Source organism: Peromyscus maniculatus, chromosome 22 (assembly GCF_049852395.1).
Source record: "Peromyscus maniculatus bairdii isolate BWxNUB_F1_BW_parent chromosome 22, HU_Pman_BW_mat_3.1, whole genome shotgun sequence".
NCBI classification, from domain to species: domain Eukaryota; kingdom Metazoa; phylum Chordata; class Mammalia; order Rodentia; family Cricetidae; genus Peromyscus; species Peromyscus maniculatus.
This window is the reverse complement of record NC_134873.1, coordinates 36,464,456-36,492,093: the sequence shown is the minus strand read 5'-3', so window position 1 is coordinate 36,492,093 and position 27,638 is coordinate 36,464,456. Positions and strand designations below refer to the sequence as shown.

Genomic DNA, 27,638 nt, shown 5'->3' with positions numbered 1-27,638 from the left:
CCAAATTCTTTCTTGCCACTACCAATTTCAATGAAAAATTGAATGAAAGCTGCCTTGGGAAGAGGTCATTTCCAGGAAAAGAAAGCTGAGGCCTGATCTCACTTGGGAGGCCAGGTCCACTGAGTCTGCTTTGGATAGTCCAGGAAGATCTGGGGTGTAGGCATACCCTCTGGGTTTCAAGACTCAGTTTCAGCAAGATGTGGTATATGACAACAGACATCCATCCCTTTCCCAGTCCTCCTCCATTAACAAGCACACAGCTTTGCCCATGGACAAGCCACAGATCTGGATGAATGACAGGACTCCCAAACCAGGCTGCTAAGCCTGAGGACCTTTTCCTCTTTCCATGGAGATCAAGCTAATCACCAAGTGGAGGATAATCGCTGGGGTCTGACAAGGGGCCGTGACTAACACCTAGCTAATATACCAGAATTGTGTTAGTTAGAAACAAAACAACTCTTGGAAGACACGCCTGGTCTTGCAACATTGGTCTAACAGTTCAGAGTTCTTCCTCCAATCCAGACTGAGTAGGTGTGAGCTCAGGTGACACACTAAGAGACGCAGTACAGACACAGTCACAGTGCCGAGGGAGGGAGGTAATCTTGTATGTCTTCTCACACTTGACTCCACTGTTTATGCTACCCTGGGCCTCAGCTGTGGCAGGTGTTTTTATTAGAACACAAGGGAACAAGAACAAATGGGTCAAGAGGCCAGGAGGTGGGGCTGCACGCTAATTAGGACGTGACAGGACCACAGGAAGGCTTGGGGAGGGGAGGCTGCAGATGCAGTGAGGCAGAGTCTAGAGCAGTTTTTAATGGGGCTCCTGAGCCTGCACAACTGCAGCAAAATCTCCAGAGGGTAATGAACTCGAGACACTGCGTACAGAATACTCCCTTGGTGGCCTGAGGTTTCCAAGCCATTTGAAAGCCTCTCAGCACAGAGCAAGAGAAACAACTTCCTGAACTTGCAGCTCTAGTGTGACGAGGGCATCACTGGCAGTGCCTAGTGGGAAGATCACAGGCCCTGCTAACGTTTATGATAGTGGCAAAGCACACACAAGGCCACTCTAAAGCAAATGGAGAGTTGACTTGAAAAGCCAAAGGCAAAATTTGAAACTGAATTTTTGAGTCTTTCTGAGTTGTTTGTAGAAGAATGTCTTCCAGGTCAGTCATACAGTGAGTTGTACATGCTATGCAAGGTGACCTGCAGGCTTCACAGCTTCAAACAGTAAAGGTGCCCAGCGCTGCTCCAAATTCAACACCAGTGTCATCACACCATCCACCTTCCTACTGGCACCAGCCTTCTCTTCACAGTCCTACTCTACTTATCAGCTCCCTGGAAGTCAATCCTGAAGATGGTGACAATACGCGGAAGGCTGTGCTCATCATGATGGCCACTAGGGGGTTTCCCAGGCCTTGGTTTGGGGTCAACCTTTGGCCTTCTCTGAGTACCCATCCTGACTAATCCTTCCCACCACCCTCCAGCACCACCACGGCCCTGCACCAAGGGCCTGCACTCTGGTGGACAGCTGTCTGCTGCCTGTCTTCCCTACACAATTTCAAGGAGGCCAGGGCTTCACACTGGCTGGCCTACTGACATTCCAATGTGGTGGTACCCACCGCACAGTGAAAGGGAAGTGATGTGAAAGGAAGTGGGAAGACAGACTTGACAGCCCAGAGCAAGGCGCAAAGCAAGACGGGAGGAGAGAGGCCCTGGGAAGCCACAGCAAGGGCCCTGTGACCCAGCTCCTTCCCTGTGACATGCAATGAACAAAGCGCGTTCCAGGCTGCCGTTAACCTCACCACAATATTGTAGAAGGCCCCGTTTGGGATCTTACAAAGCTTTATATTGAATATATTTTTTGTTTTCAGGCACAATCCATAAAATATGAGCCCAAGAACTGTGGAGCTCTATGGAGGAAGGTGATGAAGGGAAGGGGTTGGGGGCATGTTACAAAGGGAGGGATGGTGTGGTCCTCACAGGCCAGAACCTTGAGTGCATGGAGCCATCCACCATAGATGAATGAGGCTAAGAGCCTACACCTTGCCTGGTATACAGAGAGAGTCAACAGGCCAGAGTAAAACCTCTTATTTATCAGCCTCTTCTCATCAACTCTGATATGCACCAGGGACTCTAGCTTGATCACACTGATCTAACCTGAGTCTTGTAGGGCTTGACTTGCAGGTGGGTGCCAAGGGGCCAAGCTGAGGCCTTGGAGGGAAATGGGAGAAAATGTGCTCCTGTTGGGGTAGGGAGATGAGGAAGGGCAGGCCTGGCTAGTCTGCATAAACCTGGGGTCTTAATTCCCAGGTGCCACAGCAAGAGCTTGAGTGGTCCCCATTCACAGCTCCAAGGAGGGCACCCTGCCTATCTATCCCTGGTGCACACAACCACTCCCCCCACTCCCCGCCTTCCTAGGAGGCGCCAGCAGGAGCGCCAGACACAGCGAGTATTTCATCTGCACTGTGCGCTGTCAGCCCCTATGCTTCTCATTTCCTGAGGATGCAGTGCTGACATGATCTACGCTCTTTCTGACATTTCTTTCACCTTCCTCTGCTGAAAAATTCATGCTGGTCCTTATGTGGGATGCTCTTGCCCAAGCATAAGGCAGGAGATGGATGCTGGCATCATTCATATCTGCTGCCACTTGCTGCCCTTCTGTAGCCATGGATGGAGCTCAGCAAGTCGTCATTTACAAAGCAAACTTTAAAGCTTCTAATTTACCAACCGGCTGCCACAGTTCTCCACAGGGAGCAGCTGCTAATTGTAAGGATAGATCCAGCTTTTAGTCTTCCTGAAGTCCAGTGGTTGAGGTCCCCAGCCTCATAGTATTGTCTATTCTACTCCTGCTGCTGTGTGTGCTGAGATAAGGGTCCAGAGTGACAGGCAGAAGGGCCTGAGGAGGAGGGTTAGGTTCAGACTGGGGACTTGCCAGCCTTGGTTGTCTTGTGCCTGCAACTGTTTCTCTTCCTGAACCATCCCTATCCTTCACCAGTCCCCTAGAAACACAGGCCTGATCCCAAAGGCCTGGGTCTGGGTTCTGATGAGGTCACTGTGATGGCCTCCCACACCCACACTACCTGCCCTGGGTCACCTTGTCATGCCCAGTCTCACACTGTGAAGGTCTCCAAGCCTGCATTGCCTGCCCTAGCTTCCTTCAAAGTACCCAGCCTTACAATGCCCTGGATGCCCAGCCTGAGGACCTCACCAAACTGCCAGTCAACCTCCTTCCATCCACAGGCCCAACAGCAAAGTCTGTCATTCACTTATCTCTCTGGCAAGTTGCCCAGCCATGTTCCATAGCACTTCCAGCTGTATGACACACACCATATGGACAGGTACTTACACACCTCCACCATTATTATGGCCACAATCCTCACATCCTAAGTACATCCACTATCACCTTCCACTCTCTTTACCACTGTCCTTGCCATCACCATCCCTACTGTGAATAAGAATGGCCCCCACAGGCCCATAGGGAGTGGCACTATTAGGAGGTGTGGCCTTGTTTGAGGTCTCAGAAGCTTAAGGCCTAGTGTGTCACAGTCACTTCCTGCTGCCTATGTCTAACTCCAGATACAGAACTCTCAGCTACCTCTCTAGCACCATGTCTGCCTACACACCACCATGCTTCCCACTATAATGATAATGGACTAAACCTCTGAACTGGAAGCCAGCCCCAATGAAATGTTTTCTTTCTAAGCATTGCTGAGGTCACGGTGTCTCTTGACAGCAATAAAGCCCTCACTGAGACACATCCCAACACCATTACTCTCACCATCACTGGCATCCCAGCCACCACCACCATTCTCATAACATCCCCACCATCATCACCACTATGACTCCACCCAATCCTCACCATCTTGCCCCTCATTACCACTGTGCACCATCACTACCATTACTCCCACTCACCCCATCACCAATACCCCCACCATCTCTCCCCTTCCACACCAGGATGTTTGCACACCACGGTAGCACAGGGCACACTGCAATCCACCATCTCAGGTCCTACGCAGCAGAACAACCTCCTCACCTTCCATTTACCACTTTCTCCAGGAAGACCAGAGGACAAAGCTGACTTATGTAAGCCCCTCAAGGTATCCAAGTGGCCAGGGCCCTACCCCTGAGGACCTCCAACCACCAGGCTCCACCCACAGAACACTTTAATTACCCAGCCCCCAACCTACAGAGTACAAAGCCCAAGCTCAGAACTTGAAAACTCACCAATCCCCACCCTGCAAAGCTTCACCCTCAAGAAATGCTATATAAACACTGCCTTCTGCTCAATTCTCTACAGTTTCTTGCACAAGCAGAGGCAGCCACCTTCCTGGGTTCTTCCCTTCCAATAAATTTCTTTGGTGAGGTTTGTTGTATGGGGTGACTTTATAACTTGGGTCCCGACGTAACACTTGGGGAAGTCTTCCCTGCTGGAGCAGAGCTGTGCACTTCCACTGAGGAAGCCTTTCCCCTTAGAGCTGGAATACAGCCTCCATGCACACTTAAGTTATACACTTCAAACTAAAATTACTATGAGGCCAAGCACAATGTGAACTCACAGATGACCATCATACTTGATTTTGCAGATTCATAAACAAAGTCATGTCACATACATGATTCAGTCAATAATGTACTCTGTATACAAAAGTGGTCCCACAAGATTATAATAGAACTGAAGAGTTCCTGCCACCTAGCGACACTATTACCACCATAACATCACAACGAAATGCATTCCACATTTGCAGTGGTACTAGTGTGAATGAAGCCACTGAAATGCCAGTCTATAAAATTACAGCACATAAATTCATGTATAGAACATAACATTGGATAACTATCAATTATGGCACTGGAGTCTGTATTTATTTTACTAGAATTTCTACTGTTATTTTTTAGTGTGTCCCTTTTTAATTTTTTTAAAGTTTAGAGCCACCTTTAGTGCTGTGGGGGGTTTTCTTTTTGTACTTATACAACTGTAATCCTAGCCCTCAAGAGGCTGAGGCAAGAAGATCCTGAGTTTGAGACCAGCCAGGCATCAGCCAGGGCTACACTAGTGAATTCTGTTCCAGGTCACCCTGGACTACCAAGAAAACCTTGTCTCAAAAAAAAAAAAAAAAAAAAAGATAAAATAAAATAAACAAAAACCCAAAACCAGCATGCAGTGTTTTACCAGCAACACTTGCCCCTTTGGTATTATGAGGTTTCTCTTTGCATTAAAAGTAATGACCCTTACCACCCGGGTCTGTGTTCATGAGCTCTGTGCCCTTTATGCATAAGAGCCCAAGCAACATGATCCCCAGAGTATATCCCATCTTCTTGCAATGTCTGATGTTCTGGATCGAATGTGCATGGTTCATGAGCAGAGACCCCTTCCTCAAGCTAACTGCTCTTTAATTTCAAGTATCTTTGTCTTAATTGGGATTTCCTTTTGACAAAGAAGTCTTTTAATTATTGTTTCCTCCCTCAAGAGTTATTACAGAAATAACTTCAAGCCAAAGACCCCAGAGCAGACTGCACATCAGACACCGGCTGCTCAGCCAGGCCCCTTCACTCTGGAATCCACTTGATCTAGGCTTCACCTCCTCAGGTCACAACATCTTGCCATACATATCAAGGCAGCCCCAATAGTGAGCAGCTCAAAATGCCCCCAGTAAAACAGAGTGTGGCCTGCAGGGTGTCACTCCTAATCAGAAACACAAAGCAGAATGTATGCAAGCTGGGGGCCCATGTGTGCTTTGCACAGGGTATGGCTCACGGAACACCAGGAATGCACGAAGTGATGACAAGCAGGCTGCCTCACAGCTGGTGTGAGAACCTAATGGTGACAGAAGGCCCTTCCCAAACCTCCCCATAAATAAACTAATAAAAAAGACATCATGGCTGTTAAAGATGTGCATATGTTAAAGCCCCAAGTCCCAGGTGACCATGTATGGAGACAGGCTTCTAAGGAAGAATTAAGGTTAAATGAGGCCACAAGGGTAGGGCTGTGACCTGACATGATTGGTGTCCTTACAGAAGACACACAGAAGAGCACACAGAGGCAAGGCCACTGAACACACAACACAGAGAGGCCTTGGGAGACACAAACGGCTAGGCCTTCCTCTTGACTTCCCGCCTGAGGCCCATCTGGGAGTAAACTCTGTGGTTTAAACCCCAGCCATATGGAGTTGTTGTTCAGCAGAGTGGACCAGCAGTCTTGCACCTGTGTGAAGGGTACACAGTTTTTGGGACAAGAAACCGCCTCAAGGCTGCCTTCCTAATGCAGAGTCCAGGCCCTGAAAAGCCAGGGAAACTGCATGCTCCTTCTCTGCATCTCCAAAGCAGCAGTGCAGATGCTTTGGGAGAGGTGAGGGCCAAGGACACAGAACAAGCACCAGGCTGTGGGCAAGCACAGCAAATGACCCATCTGGAGCTGAGGGAGGAAACTGGCATAGTGTTTTTTATGGTCTTACTGGAAAAATTAATTCAGATTGGGTTTCATCCAAGCACCCCCATGGGCTGAGACCAGGAGGAAGGACTATAAACAAAGCACACTGATAAATGGCGGAACACTGAGCTATGAGGAGCATCCAGGGTGCATTGGGACCAGGCCTTATTTAACATCTTCATTAGTGATCTGGAAGGAGCAGTAAACAGCACATTAATTACACATCCAGATGATTCTGAATTTGGAGGTGCAGTCGAAAGTCAATGAGGACAGAGAAATGATGCAAACAGGACCCAAAGGCCTTTGTGAGGAGTGTAGGAACTATCCAGGGCTTGGCCTCACATAAGAGGCTGATGGGAACACTTCTGTGCTCTGAGTCAATATCCACTACCACAAGATGCAAGGGCTTAGCAAGTGCAGCCAAGTCCTACCCACCCACAACCAAGCAGCAATAAACAGTAGCACTCAAGCTGATGTTGGCAGCCCCAAGTCTCCCTGCCTGTTATTTGAAAGATTCAGGTCTCATGTCACACCCTCACCCTCAAGCTTGTAGTCCACACTCAGGAGGACAGCTGAGTTCACCATGATACATGGATGACAAGGTGGACACCCAAAAAGACAAGAATTAAGACTCTCAGGACTGAGCCAGCAACACAATCCTTGGGTCTCTAGGACTTCATTTTATTTTAAAGATATAAAGAAGACACGTGTTTAAGGCCTTTGAACTTATAACCTCTGACTCCAATATGTAAAAGTTACTACGAACAACATATAAAGTGACAATTACAGTTCAGTTTCACAGGACAAAACACAGTAAGAAATACAACATGTATTTACAAAATGGACATCCCAGAAGAAACATCCTCGAAGCCTCACAAAGGCCTGTGCCATTATGCCAAATGCTGTTCTCCTGAAACAGAAAATTTGGAAGGGCCAAAATCCCAAAAATACTGCTCTGGAAAAAATAATAAAATTAATTTTTAGAAGATATTTACTTACATGTTTAGAAGGACTTATTTATAGAAATGAGAACACTGCAGAACATGACATCAGTCACACTATGTAATAAAGTCACATATTTGTGTAAAACGTAAGTTCTCTGGGATAATAGCAGTGACACAATGAAACAGGGCGCTCCTCAAGAAAAGGCACAAAGGTAAAACCTGGCGAGTATCAGACAGCTCTGCAGCAACAGTCACCATGACAAACAGGTTCCACCCTCAGGAGACAGACTGGCCTCTCTTCATGACATGACATACACAAGCACACACAGAGCAACACTGCACACTGAACCTTCTTGAGTCGGACTGTCAAAAAAGCATAAAGCAAGTGGGAACTGTCTCCAGGTCTTCACATCATCTGCATCGCCAACAGTGGAAGGGTGTGAAGACAATGGCCTATCGTGTGAACTGGACACGTGATGCTGAGTGTTGTAGTGAGTGCAGTGGGCAGTGACCTGAGGGTGAGCCATGAGACCTAGCTGACACACATGAGCAGCTCTAATCCGAGTCTCACACGACGGAAACTGCGCTTTCCTTCAGGGCCTGGTCCTCTTCCAAAGCACACACACTCACACATTTTTCAACCAGGGAGATTAGGATCCCAATCCCAATACTCTTTTCATATGCACAGGAACTTCTGGGAACAAGCTCATAGAAACCAGGTCTCCAGATGCCTGTTTTTTTTCTAACATGATGCAACCACAATAGTCCCTTCCTCAGAGGGGGCTTTCTACTCCTGCTACACAGCCTTTTCCAGTGGGAACTGAGGGCTGCGGTAGCATTCAGGATTTCTGTATTCAAGATTTCAGCACATACAACTATAATCAGCACTGACCTCCTGACTGCAGATGCATGCTCTAGAGCCAAGCTGCACACCACTGTCTTGTGCTGCTCGCTTGCAAGTCACTAGTGATTCTTCAGTGAGAAAATGGAAATGAAAACACAGCAGCAGCCAGGCAAGGCACATGTATGTAATCCCAGCACTCAGGAGGCAGAGGCAGGGGGATTTCCCATTTGAGGCCAGCCTCCTCGACTAATCAACACTGTTCCAAAAAGAAAACAATCCATTGGCTAGACATGTAGCTCGGTGGAAGAGTGGTCACATAGCACACACAAGGCCCTGGGTTCTATCCACAGCACCATCAAAATCAAAGAACAGGGCCAACAAGATGTCTCAACTAAGGTACTTGTCACCAAGCCTGACGACTTGATTTGAATCCCCAGGGACCCACGTACTTGTCCTGATTTCCATGCATGTGAGCATCACACACACACACACACACACACACACACACACACACACACACACACACACACACGAGTAATTTTCAGAAGGCAGGCGTTAAGCAGGTAAGTCATGGCTTCTGTCTGGATAAAGCCCGTGTCTGCAGGTCTGACACTGCAGCACTGAAAGCACCACTGTGCCCTTTGTTGCCATCACCGTTCTCACTGTCACCGTGAGCCTTCCTTGTGTATAAAATACGGATGTGTATAAAAAATGGATGATGGAAATGATGAAAGCCAAAAATATTAAGTGACCTGTCCAAGTGGCAGTGAGCTGAACCCCAAGTATCCTGACACCTGTAGCATGAATCTTAAAGAGTCTTATTAATAAAATCAAACCTGAGGCCAGTTTTTGGGGTGAATGCTGGAAGATCAGAGAAGCAGAACAAGCCACAGCCACCTCACCTTGCCAGTTCCTCAGCTGGTCTTGTTTCCTCAGACTGGAAGCCTCTGAGTCCTCATCCGAATGGATCTCAGCTGAACTGCTGCTCGAAAACCTGAAAGCTTAACCAGCCAAATGCTTCTAGTTTCTGGTCTTCACACCATATATATCTTCCTGTTTTTTGCCACCACTCCCTGGGATTAAAGGCTCACTTCTTGGGATTAAAGGTGTGTGTCACCATGCCTGGCTGCTTCCAATGTGGCCTTGAACTCACAGAGATCCCGAGGGATTTTTGTCTCTGGAATGCTAGGATTAAAGGCGTGAGTGCCACCATTTTTTAGCCTCTGTATCTAGTGGCTGTCTGTTCTAGGACCCAGATAAATTTATTAGGGTACACAATATTTTGGGAAACACAATACCACCACAGACACCCCTGCTCATTCTCTAGGACTCTCAAAGCAGCTTCAGTCAGGTCACTCTGTGGTCTTCTTACATTCATGAGGGAATGCTGTCCACTCTGGGTGGGGCCACAGAGACCTTCAGACAGGCCTTCGGCACCCCTACTCCCTGTCCACATACATCAAGAGACTTGGACATGAGCTAGAAATGGGGAGAGTTTATGTTTTTACAAGACTATCTATTCTGGAGCTGGAGAGATGGCTCAGAGGATAAGAGTACTGGCTGCTCTTCCAGAGGTCCTGAGTTCAATTCCCAGCATCCACATGGTGGCTCACAATCATCTGTAATGAGATCCAGTGCCCCTTTCTGGCCTGCAGGGATGCACACAGACAGAACATTGCATATATAATAAATAAATAAATAAATAAATAAATAAATCTTTAAAAAAAGACTATCCTATGTTTATCACTATTGATGAGAACAGATAGTAATGAAATTTTAAGGAGAATAAAATTTAGGATATCTATACTGAAAAGGAAGCACCATCAAATTAACATAATAACTGTTTCCCAAAATCACAATCACTGGAACCCAGGTGAGCTGACACTGTGTGAATGTCTCATCTCTCACCACAACATAGTGACCTCAATGGATTGTTTCTACAGAAACTCCAAACCAAAAGAGAACCAAGAACAGCACCTTCCAATGTTCACAAAATGAACACATTTAACTACCCACCCATCTAAGCTTTTGCCTCCCAGGGCCGTCATCTTCAGCACACAGTTGTTCCAGAGGACACAGCTCAACTTATCACAAAAAACTAAAACTCATAAGATTAGGCAATGCAATTCGTGATGATTCAGTCAGCAACAGGCTGCACATGAAGAGAGTTGCTCACAGTCTCCATCACCTAACACTGTCACAGCACAACACGTTACTGATGTGAGCAGTGGTGCTGGTTTGTGCAGGCATGCCACACACAACTACACACTACTGTGACAGTAAACTGTTACTGGGTTATGAATTTACCACACTAGACTGTGGTCAACTTTTACAGAAGAAAAAGACATAATGTAAAACCACCTATCATGTCAGTGGGGAGTTGCACTGCCCATTTCGTGTGCACCAGGTCTCTTGATTACATCGTTTCCTCTTGGGCTAGATCTAACCTCATGTTGCTCTGTATTTGGTGTGTAAGCACAGCACAATAGTGTGTAAGCACTCTCTATGATGCCATGACAAAAATCACCTAGCCACACAATTCTCAGAATGTCCTCATGATGTCCTCATGCCATTAAGTAATAAGCTGCATTTAAGTTTAAACTTAAATACAAAATGTCTCATTTCAAAACATATTCTAGTGTGAAAGTTAGTATGAAATTTCAGACAAGGTCTGGGAGTACTGAGACACTTTCACATTCAACATCTGAGTAAGGCAGAGGTTCTGAAAAGAAGCCTGTCACCAACAGACTAATATGAAGGGTGCCTGGGAGCCCCAGCCTGTGAAGAGCCCCCAAGGGTCCCCAAAGTGACAGGTCCTTAGCAGTGAGCTCTTGATCCCTCTCTCTTTTTCCAAGAGTTCGTTCTTGGCCCAAGATCATGAGAAAAGCTAGCCCTGACTTTTCCAATTATGCATTACCTTAAAACAAAGTCAGTATTCAGTCTTAGTATCTACTCAGCAAGCAGGAAGTAAGCAAAGATGGAAGCCAGTGAGCTTCAGAGAGATGCAGCAGGGCCCTGCATGCAGCCATGCACCCTCTGGTCCCACATTTAATTAGCATCCCCTCGACAGTGATCCTCATGGACTCTAATTGTTCTCCCTGCCTCTCTCGGGTGCCGTTCTCAAAGGACTCTTGATCATTTCATCTCAGAATTCTGGTTTTATAAAGAGAAGCCTTAAGATACTCTCTTCCCAGGAAACCCTTCTCTTCGCTCATTTTCACCAAGCAATCATTTAAAATCAAAAACGTAATTCTTTTCTAATATGGCACAGAGATAAATGAAAAATGGTGGCTTTTAACAGAGAGTTGTACCCTGACCCATAGATGCAGCCATTACTATAATCAGAGCAGTTAGGCTACTGGGCCAGTGGGGTATCATGGACCACCTTGCTTCAGCAAGCCACAGATAAAAAAACTAAACCAGGGAGAGTCAAGCAGGATAGCCCTGGGATGTCTCTCTATGCTCCTCTGAAGAGCTGCATGCTCAACCACAGGAGACATACATACAACTTCCCTTCCTGGCACTGCGAGAATCCATGTTTCGTGGATAGGATAGCAGTGGCTCTGAAAAACTGTCTCATAGCCTCCAACCCACAGAGTGGACGGTGGCCCCCACCTCATGAGGATCTAGCATTCAAACCACAGCAACAACTGGATTGCTGCCAGCCACATCTGTCTGCCACACTGGACCACATGCTTGGGAGCCCTGTACTGGGACTGGGTATCCTCCTCTCTCTTACCTGGACACTTCAGCTCCACCCTCACCCTCATATGATCCCAGACCCATGACACAGACTCAGCTCACCATCTCCTCCACAATTACGTTCCGTTTATCCTAGCAAGGCAGGGGTGCTAGGGGTGGGCGCTGAGAACTGAAGATGCAGGGTGCAGTCCTGGGACAGCAGCCCAGGCTTCAGGCTGTCACCCCTTCTGACACACCAAGTCAAATCTCATAATATCTGTTCTTCCTCTGGAAAATAGGAGTTATGGTACAGGTCACATGGCTATCCCTGTGTGAAGAGCAGGGCAGTGTGTACAGTGCTACACTGGATGCCTGGTGCTGAGACAGAGGTCCTCCTCTCCTGGGGCTGGTTTGTGCACAGTGCTCAGCAAGGACGACCTTAAGTTCTCACTAGATTTGGAGAGCGGGCATAAATACAAAAATTAAGTTGATAGCACCAATGTTAAAATAATGCCAGGACTGAGCAAAAACTGCCTAATACAACAGACTGCTCCAGTCACCACCAGGGTTATCAAACACCCCATGCAGACAGGCTTCCTGTGATCTCAACAGCTGCAAAGATTCACGATGCTCCTTCCCATCGTACAAAGGCAGTAAGGACCCACCCCAGAGCTATGCTGATATATAAAATGGTATGGTTGTCTCTAGCCTTTGAGAACATGGTTACTACCAGCTGAAAACAAACAGAGCAGGTGCCTCTGGAGACCAACTCCAGCTTCATCTTTATCTTTGCGGAACAGAGACAAAATGGGACATCATTTCAGGAACATTCTGCTGACTGTGTGTGTTTAAAAGGTTCATCTTCAGAACAGTGGACTCAGGCAAGTCCAACATCACAGCTGCCTTCCTGGGGTTTCAGCCCGGAGCAGGCAGCCCCTCCTGGACCCTCCTGTGACATGCCTGCCCCAGGTCCAATCACCCACAGTACACCAGTCTACTCACGCTGGCTGATTTACTCACATTCTGAGTACTGACCACACCACACCACACACTGCTTGTTGTATTCTGAGTGTGAAATGTCTCTAGGAGGATTCTGTGTCTGACCAATTAGTCTCTAGCTGGTATCTCTATTTTACAAGGCTGTGGAATCTACTGATGTGAGCCCTAGCTGTTAGACCTAGGGTCACAGGGAGGGCTTGGAGAGCTACAGTGAGGCTCTGTTTCTGGCCCAGGACCCACTTCCAGCACAAGCTCACCATTGCGTGGTGTATCACTGTGGGAGCAAGAGGACATATGCCCCTGCCGCCATACCTTCGGCTCCATGATGGACTGAGCCCTCTCACACCACAAATTAAAATAAATCCTATCTCCCTTAAATTTCTTTTAGATATCTGGTCACAATGGCAAGAAAGGTAACTAATACACTGTTACTGGCAACAAAAGCCAGCTCATCTTATGATTCCACAGATGAGAATCACCTCCATCAGCACACCCTTGTCTTTGGTAGATGAGTCTGCTCCACCAGAAGACCTTGTGGGTTCAAAGCCCTGGACACCTGGTCACATGTGGTCCTCAGAGTACCCAGACACTGGGGCAGATTCTGTCAGCCAGCTGTTACTATGCCTGCTCCAGGAGGCCAAACGGGGATCGTCCCGTTAGCGAGGCCCACACAGAGGCAGGCCCTGAGGGAGGAGCACTCTTATGACAACTCTGGCACCCTGATATGCAAGGGAACTGGGACTCCCAGACCCGGGGAGGCCCAGGGAAGTATAGTCTCACAGCAAATCTTCCTGTTCACACCTGTGTGGTCCCCACCTCCCCCATCCTGTCCAGAACAGAGCAGCTGTCCCCGTTCTCTGGAGCTCACCAACAGAAAGGAAGGACATGGCGTCCAACAGGGCTGTGTCCTTTACAAACTGTTAAGTGTTTGCACAGCAGGTCTGAGGGGTCCTCAGGAGTCTGGAGTTTTATTCATGAGACTCCTGTGAATTCCGCACTCTGCTTGCTAACATATCTAAATTCATTTTACACTATAAATAATCCTTTCATTGCTTAAAATCAACACAGTTGACACTAGAGAAAGAATACCACATCTACCCTGTGGATCTGGGGCCCCCTCTGCAGCTCCCCCGAGTCCTGTGCCTACATTTTAGAAGCTCCTGCTACCATCACAGGAAGTACATGAGTAAGGTGTGCACATGGTGACCGAGAGGGTGGGGGTGCACCACACTCCAGGTGCTGCCCAGTCACCCACCATATTCTAACCATCCCAAGTACTACTGGTCCCCCAGCCCCAGGACCCATCTGTGAATCCCTGTGGTTTAGGAGGCAGGAACTAAATTCTCTACAGACCCTGTGCCCACCCCGTGATGCACACATGCCGGGAGTCAATCCAAGTCTGAGACATGTCTTCCAGGCAAGGCCTGAGACTCAGAGCACACTTTGAGAAAGGTCAGAAGAAAAGGTTTCAGGAATGACGTGTGGCCATTCAGAGCAGCAGTAAAGATGGGTTCACCAGAACACATGATGGAAGGGACCCTGTGATGGGTCACAGGCAAGGTCACAGAGCCAGGCCAATGGTGCCCTCTACTGACTGTGAGGTCACTGCTACATAAGTAACAGCAAGGATGATGTCAGCCAAGGTAGAACACGAACGAACACACACACACACACACACACACACACACACACACACACACACACACTACACACCACACACACAGGGACAGTATGAACACACACAATACACTCTAATTCCTAAAAATAAAAATGCTATTAAAGCAAGATAGTTGGGGCTGGAGAGATGGCTCAGCAGTTAAGAACACATGCTACTCTTTCAGAAGACTGGAGTTCGATTCCCAGCACCTACCTTGGTAGTTCATAATTGCATGTAACTTCAGCTCCAGAGGATCCAAGGTCCTCTTCTAATCTCTGAGGACACCCACACACATGTGGCAGATATTCACAGACACACACATGAACATGTAAAGATAAAATAAATCTTGAATAAATCCATCAGAGTTCCACCATTCTCAGACTTCCAATAACTGGAGAGTCTGCACACCCCAATTAAGATACAACCTGAGCACTGTTGTTTACAGTACTGACCACACCATGATGCCCACAGAAGAGCACACATCTCTAAGTGAGTTTCACGTCTAAATCTTTCTTAGAATCCCTCTTCCCCTGGTTCTCTCTCCCATCCTCTCAGTAAGATCCACTAGGAATTTAACACAGATGTGAAAGGGGGTACCACCACTGGTCTGAGGACACAAATTGAGAGAAAATGGTCGTCCCCCCCCAAAGCCTGCTGGCTGTGGGAAGTACCCAGTGGGCTGTGCACTCTGAGACACATCTTGAGTGCCTCAAGCCTTGACTGACCGGTGCTACCCCTCCCACCACAAGGGGTGGGCTTCTCTACAAACACACACTAACAAATGATCAATAACAAAAAGTCTACAACCAGCCAAGGAAAGACTGTGGGGGGAGGAAAACTCTGCTCCTCACAGGAAGATCTGCATAAAGGAGACACCTTGAGCAACACATTCTAATCCCAGTATGTGGTAGTTTCGACTGAATTCCTATTTAATTTACAGAAGCATGGAAACCTAGTAGTTCATGGGCAACCTGCATGCAAAAAAAAAAAAAAGGTACAAGTATTCACTTGCAAAATAAGGTAGTTCTCTCTTCTCCCTATCTGTATTCAGGCACATGTGGCAGAGCTGTGCTCTATAAAGCAAAGACTTTCTGGAGGCATCAGGAGAGAAGAGTTGGGCACTTGGCCCCATGATGGGGACTGTCACCACAGATCATTCAAGTAGATTAGGCACAACACAAAGCATGGCTTCAGAGAGCAAAGAGCTAAGGAGCTCTAGTCAACCCGCTCCTGCTGCACTGAGAAGAAAGAGCTCAGCATTCTGGAAACCAGGGCTTCCTGGTTTCTGCAAACCGAATCTGCAAACAGGGTTCCTGGGATTCTGACTTGAATACTGTCCAATTGCCTCCTTCCTAGAGAGGGTAACAGACAGGAAAATCCTGAAAGGTGGGCCAGGCTGCCTTCAACATCTAGTGGAGAAAAGATTCAGGGTAACTGGAAGGAACTGATGCACATGGCAGCCACGAAAAAAGCTAGGACAAAGGCTTCCTCTCCTACCAGTCTGTTACTGCCACAGCTGCTGCTGACCACTGCCAGGTGAGCAGCTCCAGTCACTTCAGCCCCATACAGCCTGAGGAGCCGGCAAGACGCAAGTGCAGAGCCAAGAAAATCTGACATTCAGACCCAGAAGCTAAGACTCCTGGTAATGGGGGACACAGAGCCTGAACCAGTCATCTCCTGTGGAAAGACTGGGACCCCAATCCAGCCACATAAACTCTGACCTACAATTTGCCCTGCCTACAAGATATTCTGAAACAAAAATGGCACAAAAATTATGGGAATAGCCAACCAATGACTGGTCCAGCTTGAGACCCATACTATGAGAGGGAGCCGACCCTGACACTGTCTGGAGGGCCAGAACCCAGAGGCTGGACACCCCAGAGACATAGGATAGAACTAAACACAACTGACAAAAAAAGAAGAAAAAGCCAGTGAAATGATTCCTAATGGCATTCTGCTATACTCAGAGGTCATGCCTAGCCCAGTTGCTATTAGAGAGGCTTCACCCAGCAACTGATGGAAACAGATGCAGAGATCAACAGTCAAACATTAGGTGGACCTCAAGGAACCTGTGGAAGAGGGAGAAGAAGGATTATGGGAGGCAAAGGGGCCAAGAACACCACAAGAAAATACACACAATCAACTAACCTGGGCTCATAGGGGCTCACAGAGACCGAACTGAACATAGGGCCAACCAGAGAACTTGTGTGGGACTGACCTAGGCCCTCTGCACGTGTGTTACAGCTGTGTAGCTTGGTCTCCTTGTGGACTCCTAACAGAGGGAGCAGGGGCTGTCTTTGACTCAGTTACCTGCTTTAAGGACCCTTTCTTCCTACCGGCTTGCCTCGTACAGTCTTAATGGGAGAGAAGGTACCTAGTCTTACTGCATGTTGATATGCCATGACTGACGGATATACATGGGAGACCAGCACTTTTCTGAAAAGAAAAGGGAAAAAGTGGATGGGGGAAAGAGGAGAGGACAGGGGGGAAGATTGTAAGGAGGGGAGGGAGGAGAAACTGTAATTAGGCTAGGAAAGAAATTAATTAAAAAATGGATATAAACAAAAATGGTAAACATTCAACAGGCCGTTACAGAGTCCACAACAGGCAGCAAGGCCCAGCAGGAAATGAGAAGTGCTACATGCAGGCAGAAGAAACTGAAGGCTGCCTACGCCTTGCCTGCAGTGTGAAGCTGGCCCCTCCAAGAGGGGGTCAACAGAGGAGACCGGCAGAAACGCAAGAGGAGAGATGCAAATTGAGAAAAAGCTGTTTAGAGGGGCGGACAACAGTGATGACTGGAAAGTTCAGCTCTACACACCAAAATGTAAACAGGTTGACCTCAGGACATCATCCCGGGGCGGGGGGGGGGGGGGGGGGTATGGCCAGAAGGACAGTGAGTTTATGGAGGACAGAGAGTCTGTGGAGGACAGAGAGTCTGTGGAGGACACAGAGTCTATGGAGGACACAGAGTCTGTGGAGGACACAGAGTCTATGGAGGACACAGAGTCTATGGAGGACAGAGTCTATGGAGGACACAGAGTCTATGGAGGACACAGAGTCTGTGGAGGATACAGAGTCTATGGAGGACACAGAGAATCTATGGAGGACACAGAGAATCTATGGAGGACACAGAGTCTATGGAGGACACAGAGTCTATGGAGGACACAGAGTCTATGGAGGACACAGAGTCTATGGAGGACACAGAGAATCTATGGAGGACACAGAGTCTATGGAGGACACAGAGTCTATGGAGGACACAGAGTCTATGGAGGACACAGAGAATCTATGGAGGACACAGAGTCTATGGAGGACACAGAGTCTATGGAGGACACAGAGTCTGTGGAGGACACAGAGTCTGTGGAGGACACAGAGTCTGTGGAGGACACAGAGTCTATGGAGGACACAGAGTCTATGGAGGACACAGAGTCCGCACAGAGTCTGTGGAGGACAGAGAGTCTGTGGAGGACACAGAGTCTATGGAGGACAAGGGTCTGTGGAGGACAGAGAGTCTGATGGTAAGTCTATGAAGGATGGTGAGTCTATGGAGAACAGTGCACCTGGGAGGAAGCATGACCACAGGGTGGAAACAAGACCTGGACACCCCAGCCCTGAGACCTCCAAAAAGATAGCCAATGTGTCCTTGAAAACCCCCACTGACCCCAGCCCCTGACTGCCTTCCATCCTTTTCTGAACGGAATGCCCATAGTCACCATACCTGGCAACCACTGTGCACAGCATGTGGGGCAGCCACGTTACCGGGTGCCCACACCACCAGCTAGAGAGAACGGAACTGTGCCTGAGGGGCTATGCTGACAACAGCATCCGAGTATGTTCTCAGCTACTGTTCCTGTGCCTTCCTTTCCTGCCTGCCTACCACCATGCTCCCCAACATGATGGTCATGGACTCATCCTCTGAAACTGTAGACACATTCCTAGTTAAATGTTTGTTTGCTTTTAAATAAATTGTCTTGATCATGGTGTTTCTTCACAGCAACAGAACAGTAACTAAGACAGGGAAATGTCTTCCCAACCAAAGGACTGCCTTCCCAACCAAAGGACTAACACCATGTAAAAAGCTAGAAGTAAGAAATGAAGGCTATGCTGGGCAGTGGTGGCACACACTTTTAATCCCAGCACTTGGGGATTAGTGGCAGGCGGATCTCTGTGAGTTTGAGGCCAGCCTAGTCTACAAAGTGAATTACAGGACAAGGACTACACAGAAACTCTGTCTCGAAAAAAAACAAAAAAGATGACAGACAGATGAAAGAAAAGAAAAGAAAAGAAAAGAAAAGAAAAGAAAAGAAAAGAAAAGAAAAGAAAAGAAAAGAAAAGAAAAGAAAAGAAAAGAAAAGAAAAGAAAAGAAAAGAAAAGAAAAGAAAGAAGGAAGGAAGGAAGGAAGGAAGGAAGGAAGAATGAAAGAAAGAAAGAAAGAAAGAAAGAAAGAAAGAAAGGAAGGAAGGAAGGAAGGAAGGAAGGAAGGAAGGAAGGAAGGAAGGAAGGAAGGAAGGAAGAAATGAAGGGTATGGGGAACACCAGGCATGGTGGTGAGCACTGGGCGAGTCAGCACACACTGTAACCCAAGCATACGGAAAGTTGAGGCAGGAAGGTTAAGAATTCAAGACGAGCTTGGGCTATATAAGAAATACCTGTCAGGTTGGCTCCAATGGATTATGGGAGGAAAAGACCTTTCAGCAAACTTCTGTTTTTTGCCCTGAATAAGAGACTATATATTGTAAAATAAAGACAGGACGGCTTGACGTTAAGACAGAAAGAAGTGAGCATGGAACATACTATGGAGGCAGAGTCCAATCAGAAGGTCCTTGAAGAAGGCTTCCTGGTAGATACCCAACAGAAAGTGATGCACGCTATGGCATGAGATGAGGGTTTCCTCTGAAACCAGCTTCAGGAAAGTCTTCACAAAGACAGAGAAGGAGAACTGAGGGAGAAGTGAGGTCGGCTCACTGTCTGTGTCGAAGGTCCCAGAGACTAGAGCACTAGGCTGGCCACAGGAGGCCTGCCAGGCACATGGTTACACACTCGAATGTGCACACAGACAGCGGCCTGCCAGGCACATGGATACACACTCGAACGTGCACACAGACAGCGGCCTGCCAGGCACATGGATACACACTCGAATGTGCACACAGACAGCGGCCTGCCAGGCACATGGATACACACTCGAATGTGCACACTGACAGCGGCCTGCCAGGCACATGGATACACACTCGAATGTGCACACAGACAGCGCTGCTGCTGTCAGAGAGGGCCGGATGGCAGCTGAGGACTCCCAGTGTTCCCAACACCAGGCAGTGGGAAAGAGGCTGTCATGCTTGGGCTCGTGCGGCTCACACCAGACAGAGTCCACCTTTCAGGACCCTCCGGTGCAACTAGAACTGTGACTGACCCTGAGCCACAAACATCTGCTCCGAATGTCACAGTGTGTAAGGGCAGCACCTAGGTGAATGGTCACAACTTCTAAATCGCCCACAGACCATTATCAACATAAATTCACTCTCATGTGACTCCTCCAGGTGAAACACACACAGAATAATAAGCATGGCACTTACTTTTGTTGTAGCAGGTGGCCAGCACGCCTTTATCCGCTGGGCTGGCACTGATGTGCCAGATCTCACCCGCTTGATGGAGGAGGACATTTTTATTTATAATGTTATTTTCATCATCAAAATCTATGATGTGGATCTATAAATACAAGAAAAGGACAATCAGCATCTCAAATGCTTTCCTTGGCACCTTAATAAGCACTGTGATTATAAGGAACCACATGCAGACTCTGTGACGGCTATACTTTGAACAGTACACACCCCTGAAGTTTAATTCTCACTCAGCCCCTGCCCCAGGGAAGAGCAGCAAGTCCTCACAGAGTGCTTCCACAATGCCAAGCTGCATATTGCTGCCAGCTGGTCTTCTCCAGTCTAAACCAAAGGCGCTAAACCTCCGCTCTCAAGTGGCTCGGGGACGAGGGCACGCTCTATCAACCTCTCCATTTCTCAGACCTGCTCTGTGCTGCAGGGAGGACGGGAAGTGGCAATGGACTGCTGTCCAGTGAGGGCCAGAGTGACTGTGGGGGCTGCTGCCCAGTGAGATCTGAGAACAACTGTGGGGCTGCTGGTCTGAGGGTGATCGTGGGATCTGCTGCCCAGTGAGATCTGAGAATAACTGTGGGGCTGCTGGTCTGAGGGTGATCGTGGGATCTGCTGCCCAGTGGGATCTGAGAACAACTGTGGGGCTGCTGGTCTGAGGGTGATCGTGGGATCTGCTGCCCAGTGAGATCTGAGAATAACTGCGGGGTTGCTGGTCTGAGGGTGATCGTGGGATCTGCTGCCCAGTGAGATCTGAGAACAACTGCGGGGTTGCTGGTCTGAGGGTGATCGTGGGATCTGCTGCCCAGTGAGATCTGAGAACTGCGGGGTTGCTGGTCTGAGGGTGATCGTGGGATCTGCTGCCCAGTGAGATCTGAGAACTGTGGGGCTGCTGGTCTGAGGGTGATGGTGGGATCTGCTGCCCAGTGAGATCTGAGAATAACTGTGGGGCTGCTGGTCTGAGGGTGATCGTGGGATCTGCTGCCCAGTGAGATCTGAGAACAACTGTGGGGTTGCTGGTCTGAGGGTGATCGTGGGATCTGCTGCCCAGTGAGATCTGAGAACTGCAGGGTTGCTGGTCTGAGGGTGATCGTGGGATCTGCTGCCCAGTGAGATCTGAGAACAACTGCGGGACTGCTGGTCTGAGGGTGATCGTGGGATCTGCTGCCCAGTGGGAACCAGGTAAACTAGGCCTGGTCTCTCTGTGATGGACAAGACTAGACTCAAGGCAGCAGTGACTGGAGTGGGATGGGACTGTAATTTAGTACATTTTTTGTTTCTTTTTAAAAATGAGGCCAACATATTAGCACCCATGGTTATATACTATTAATTACAACACTGTTAAATTTAGGTCTCTGAGTGAGAAGGTTAACTACACCATCTCCATGATTTTCTGGGAAAAAAAAATTAGAGGAAATGCAATGATTTTCACACTCAATCTCTTTGATCAGTACTCAAGCCAGTAGAAAACACGTATTTTTAAAAATATACATATACTAAGGAAATGCACAGATTTCTTCCAAAAAAGTTCCCCATTGGCACTGATTACTGTAATGAAAGAGTCAAAGCCACCTTGGTACCCAGGACGAGTTCAAATGCCTGCCCATACTTGGCTATGGTAGAACCAACCTCAGGGTTAGGGTTAGGACATGAAGCTATTTAGTACCTAGTAGACTATTTAGCAGTGTGGAAAGATGTCCATAATATAGATTTAAGAAGACAGGAACATGCCAGGCGGTGGTGGCGGCGGCGGCAGCGCACGCCTTTAATCCCAGCACTCGGGAGGCAGAGCCAGGCGGATCTCTGTGAATTCGAGGCCAGCCTGGACTACCAAGTGAGTCCCAGGAAAGGCACAAAGCTACACAGAGAAACCCTGTCTCGAAAAAAAAGAAAAAAAAAAAAAGAAGACAGGAACATAAAAAGAACTACACAACTGTAACACCCATTTTTTGTTTTAAAAAGCACACATGCCTACAACTGAGAAGTAATTAAAGAATTGCTCTGGAGGTGGGAGCCACAGTCTTTGCCTTTAACTCTCTGTGCTTTGCATTTTTAATGGTTTTTCTAATGACTAATATGTGTGACTCTTGCTATCAAAACAAACATTTAATACAAAAGTGTTTACACAATAGCTAACAGCATGTTTATGTGGTATGGCTTCAGAAGGCCTCTTGCTTATCCACAATTCTTCCTCCTCTGCAGTGTTTAGTGCAAAAATAACCCCATCCTCTTCAAGAGTCACTCTGCGCTCATCAGTGTGAAATTCAACCCTAGCAGTGGTCTAAGATGGCTGGTGCCAGCCACATGCAATGCTGAGCAGGCGACTGGCACAAACAACCCAGCACACACAGGCCCCGTCTCTTCCCTGTGGGAGACAGCAGGAGTGTCGGCGAGTTTCTCCCTGTCCTCGAGCTCAGTTCAAAAGCAGATGAGACAAATCTAAGGTAACAGAGACCAGGTGGCAGGGCTGCTAAGGGCTAGGACACCGGACAGAACAATGAATCAAAAGTGGGTGGTGGCGCACGCCTCTAATCCCAGCACTGGGGAGGCAGAGGCAGGTGAATCTCTGTCAGTTTGAGGCCAGCCTGGTCTACAGAGTAAGTTCCAGGATAGCCAGGGCTACATAGAGAAACCCTTTCTCAGAGGGGGAAAAAATGGGTGGCATGTGTGCCTCTCTTACATCAATGCACTCAAAATAAACAAAATGCAATTAAAAAAATTTTCAGCCATGAATGGTGGCACATGCCTTTAATCCTCAGCACTTGGGAGATATGGGCAGGTGGGTCTCTGTGAGTTCAAAGCCACCCTGGTCTACATAGCAAGTTCTAGGCCAGCCCGTGCTATATGGTGAGATTCTGTCAAAAAAAGTTAAAAGTCAAAAGCAGGGTCCCACAAGACAGCTCACGGAGTAAAGGCACTCCCCAACACAACTGATGGCCTGAATTTCATCCCTGAAGCCTAAATAGGGAAAGGAAAGATTTGACTCCTGTGAGTTCTCTGACTTCCCACACACAATAAATAAATAAAAGCAGAGGTGGGAAGATGGCTTGGCAAGGGAAGTGCTTGCCAGACAAGCCTGAGGACCTTAGTTTGGATTCCCCAGAAAGCCAGGTGTGACTGCAGGCATCTGCACCCCAACACAGTGGGGTGGAGACAGGAACCCCACAGCTCACAGCTGGCCTAGGGGGAGTGGGCTAAGTACAGTAAGGAGATCCTGACTCAAAAAGAAGAGTGATTAGGGAGGATACCCGACATCCACCACTGCCCTCCCAGGTACACCCAGGTGCATGTACCCACACCCACACCCACCAAAAGCTACCCACTTAAAGAGCCTCTAGGTGGTGCCGCATGGGGATCCTCACACACCAGCTGCTGCCTTTCCCAGTATTCTGCTGTGGGATGGTCTGTATGTCAAATTACTCTGATTGGTCAATAAATAAAACACTGAGCCGGGCGGTGGTGGCGCACGCCTTTAATCCCAGCACTCGGGAGGCAGAGCCAGGCGGATCTCTGTGAGTTCGAGGCCATCCTGGGCTACCAAGTGAGTCCCAGGAAAGGCGCAAAGCTACACAGAGAAACCCTGTCTCGGAAAACCAAAAAAAAAAATAAAAATAAAAAAAAAATAAAACACTGATTGGCCAGTGGCTAGGCAGGAAGTATAGGCGGGACTAACAGAGAGGAGAATTGAGAGAACAGGAAGGTGGGGGAGACACTGCCAGCCGCTATGACAAGCAGCATGTGAAGACGCAGGTAAGCCACGAGCCACATGGCAAGGTATAGATTTATAGAAATGGATTAATTTAAGATATAAGAACAGTTAGCAAGAAGCCTGCCACGGCCATATAGTTTATAAGCAATATAAGTCTCTGTGTATTTACTTGGTTGGGTCTGAGCAGTGCGGGACTGGTGGGTGAGAGAGATTTGTCCTGACCGTGGGCCAGGCAGGACTGGAGGAAACTCTAGCTACAGTATTCCATGGAAGTGCCCCGGCTACACAATGTCTCCTCCAGCCACTCTCTAGTTTTCCTTGCCTGAAGCCCCATGACGACACCCAGCTCTCCACTCACAGCTCAGTAACAATGACAGACAGCCCTCCTGGGCTAAAGCTGGACAGGGCAGGCCAATTAAAGTCTGTTTCCCTCTACCACATAAGGCAGGGAACCTGGGTTCTGGCCTGAATTCTGTCATTTCCTGGCTGTGTTACCTTAGGTGAGTCACTAATCCCTTCTGGGTTCTTTCTTCAACATTTGAAAATTTACAGAATTAGATTTCTAGATTCATTTAGCTAAAACCAGTGTCCATCCTTAGGCTGTGAACATATATAAGAAATGGCAACATAATTAAATATGTCACACTTTCCCCAATGCTCATTAGGCAAATGGTGTGACTCCCTACATATGTTAATATCCTTGAGTCTTCCACCCCAGGACATGAACCCCAAAGATGCTTGGCAGCACAGAGAATCACCCTAAATCCCAGACCCCCTAGGCCTGTGACTGTGCCTTTCAAAGCAATGAATAAGATGAATATTCTATTGCACCAGGAAGCCACATCCATGAAAGGAAAGCCAGGGAGATAACTGACCCAATCAGGTTACTAGATACCACCAGCTGTCTCTTTATTGCCTCATTTATATATAAATCTAAAACTCAGAAAAACCTAAGTATAGCACTTTTTAACCTTTATTTTTATTTTATGCATATGGATATTTTCCCTCCATATCCTTCTACATACCACATGCATGCAGTGTCTGTGGCGGCCAGGAGAGGGCATCTGATGCCATGGGCCTGGATGGTGTGAGCCCTCTTGTGGATGCTGGGAATCAAACCTGGGTTCTCGGCAAGAGCAGCCAGTGCACCTATTGTTGGGCCATCCTTCCAACCTCAAGTTCAGCATTTTGAAAAGAATTTTTTTTTTTGCTTTGTTTTTTTGTTTTTTCAAGACAGGGTTTCTCTGTGTGGCTTTGCGCCTTTCCTGGAACTCACTTGGTAGCCCAGGCTGGCCTCGAACTCACAGAGATCCACCTGCCTCTGCCTCCCGAGTGCTGGGATTAAAGGCGTGCGCCACCACCGCCCGGCCTTGAAAATTATAGGGGCATAATCAATACGTCAGATGAGACCAGAGTTCCCAGACACTGAAGAGCATGGCTCACAGAGGCAACAATCAAGGGAAGCATGGCAGGGGACTGGCTGCCTTGGTCTCTGTCTCTCCTGATACTGACTCACATGTACAGCCTGCTCCACATACACAGTCCCAGGAAGAGTGACCAGCAGCCATTCCCAGGAGTGCTCAGAGTCCTGACGTCTGATGAATTTCCATCAGAAGCACACCCTTCGTGCTCCACCACAGCACACCACCAACCAAGGGCTGTAACACAACTACAGGGCAAGGTGACATGAGGTCTGTGCAAAGTTCTGGAGTGCTGGCGTCACCCTCTAGCAGGCAAACTAGCCATGGGTTTGGAGCCAGATCTCCCTGACATCCAGACCTACAAGCCCATGGGATCCAGTGTGGCAAACACCACAGAACTGGAGCTCCAGGCACAAGAGCCCCAGATATTATCATTTCTTTAGGGGGAAAAAAATCTGACTTGATTGCCTACAAATATAACAAACGTCATACAAAATCTAGGACATCATAGGATTTCCTTGTAAAATAAACAAATGTACTTTTTGTCTTAGAAATAACCATGGGAGCTGGAAAGATAGCTCAGCCATTAAGCTTTTGCAGAGGACAAGGGCACCTCTGGCCTTCTCAGGCTCCTGCACTTGTAGGCACATACCCACACACAGATGCATACACATATACATAATTAAAACTAAATCTAGAAAAATTAAAAAATTGTTACCAAGGTATCTAACCTTCCTTAAGATAAAGTCATCTGTGACAACTGCTTAGTGACAGGGTGACGGGCATTAAAAGATCCTTAGTCCTCAGAAAATGCCCAGTGCATACCACAGTAGAGAGGGGAAAAATTGGGGAAGAACAGATACAGGAAAGAGCCAAGCAGAATCCTACAGCAGAAGCACTACACTGAAGGCACATGTCCCGGAGGACGGGCAAGAGCAGTCCACAGCTGCTTCCGAGCCAGGGGAAAGGAAGGGGAGGGTGTCACATGGCAAAGGAAGGGGAGGGTGTCACATGGCAAAGGAAGGGGAGGGTGTCACATGGCAAAGGAAGGGGAGGGTGTCACATGGCAAAGGAAGGGGAGGGTGTCACATGGCAAAGGAAGGGGAGGGTGTCACATGGCAAAGGAAGGGGAGGGTGTCACATGGCAAAGGAAGGGAGGGTGTCACATGGCAAAGGAAGGGGAGGGTGTCACATGGCACAGCGGGGAGAGATGAAGGCTCAGGAACCCTGAGCAGGGCACTCTAAGTTTCCACAGACCCTGTTTATGGTGTATTCAGAGTCCACAAACACACATCTCTTTTAAAGAAACTTTATTTTATATGTATGGCCATTTTTCCTGAATGTTTATCTGCATACCGCATGAGTTTCTAGTGCCCAAAGTAGCCAGAAGAGAGCACCAGATTCCCTGGAAGGAGTTACCAATGGTTGTGAACCACTGTGTGGGTGCTGGGAACCAAACCCAGGGCCTGTGCTTCGAAGAGTAGCCAGTGCTCTAGACCTCTGAGCCATTCTCCACATCCCCTCCACCATTAAAAGCATTTTCAAAGCCATCTCTCCACATCTCCCCACACACATCATTAAAAGCATTTTCAAGGTATTTTTTTCAGCCCCTTATTTTTTAATTATATGTATGTGTCTGAGTGCAGGTTTGTGCAAGTGAGCACACAGCACAAAGAGGCCAGAAGAGAGTATTAGATATCCCTAGGCTAGAGCTACAGGCAGTCGTCCCTGACTTAAGTGCTAGAAATGGAACTCAGGTCCTCTACAAGAGCAGTATGTGCTCTTAACCACTGAGCCGATCCCTTTAGCCCCTCAAACACATGAAAACTTTTGATAGCTTTGCTCTTGATCCTGCTCCATCCCTCCCATGAAGATAGACTTACTATTCTTCCTATGTAGCCCAGGCTGGCCTTGAACAAATGATCCTCCTGCCTCGGTCTTATAGCCATGAGTTGCCATGTCCAGTGAGAAGCTGGGAATCTTAAATGAGCAGAGAGAATGAACACTATTCTGCAGAGAGTGTCCCAGGTAAGGACGAGTCTGCCGCTCTAAATAACAGTTTTGTTGCTGTCCAACCTAACATTTGTACATTTCCATATTCTGATCACTTCTCGCTTTCTCTGAGTACTGTTGTAGTTAATGATGTTTATACACAAAGCTTTTTCTAGGTTATGGATACTGAAATTGCAGGTTAGATAACAGAAATGTTCCCTTACACAGCTCTATCTAGAAATGACTGCCATTTTTAAACTCCTCAGCAGCCCTCAAGAGTAACAATTTCACCATGCCTATCCCACGCAGGTGTTCATCAACAGCTGTTAATGCCATCTCCTGTGTGAAAATACTAACTGGGTAGAGGCC

At 47.8% G+C, this 27,638-nt stretch overlaps 1 protein-coding gene across 3 annotated transcripts in view; it reads right to left on the bottom strand.

The window, feature by feature from the left end:
- Window positions 1-27,638, bottom strand: part of Eipr1 (EARP complex and GARP complex interacting protein 1) — a 121,222-nt gene that overhangs the window by 82,666 nt on the left and 10,918 nt on the right. For 2 of the 3 annotated variants that reach the window (XM_006989789.3, XM_076558663.1), the window contains exon 3: window positions 20,115-20,247. In XM_006989789.3, the coding sequence (XP_006989851.1) occupies window positions 20,115-20,247 (133 nt within the window). Of the gene's footprint in view, window positions 1-20,114; window positions 20,248-27,638 lie in introns of those variants that run through there. The other variant, XM_076558664.1, reaches the window with a different exon arrangement.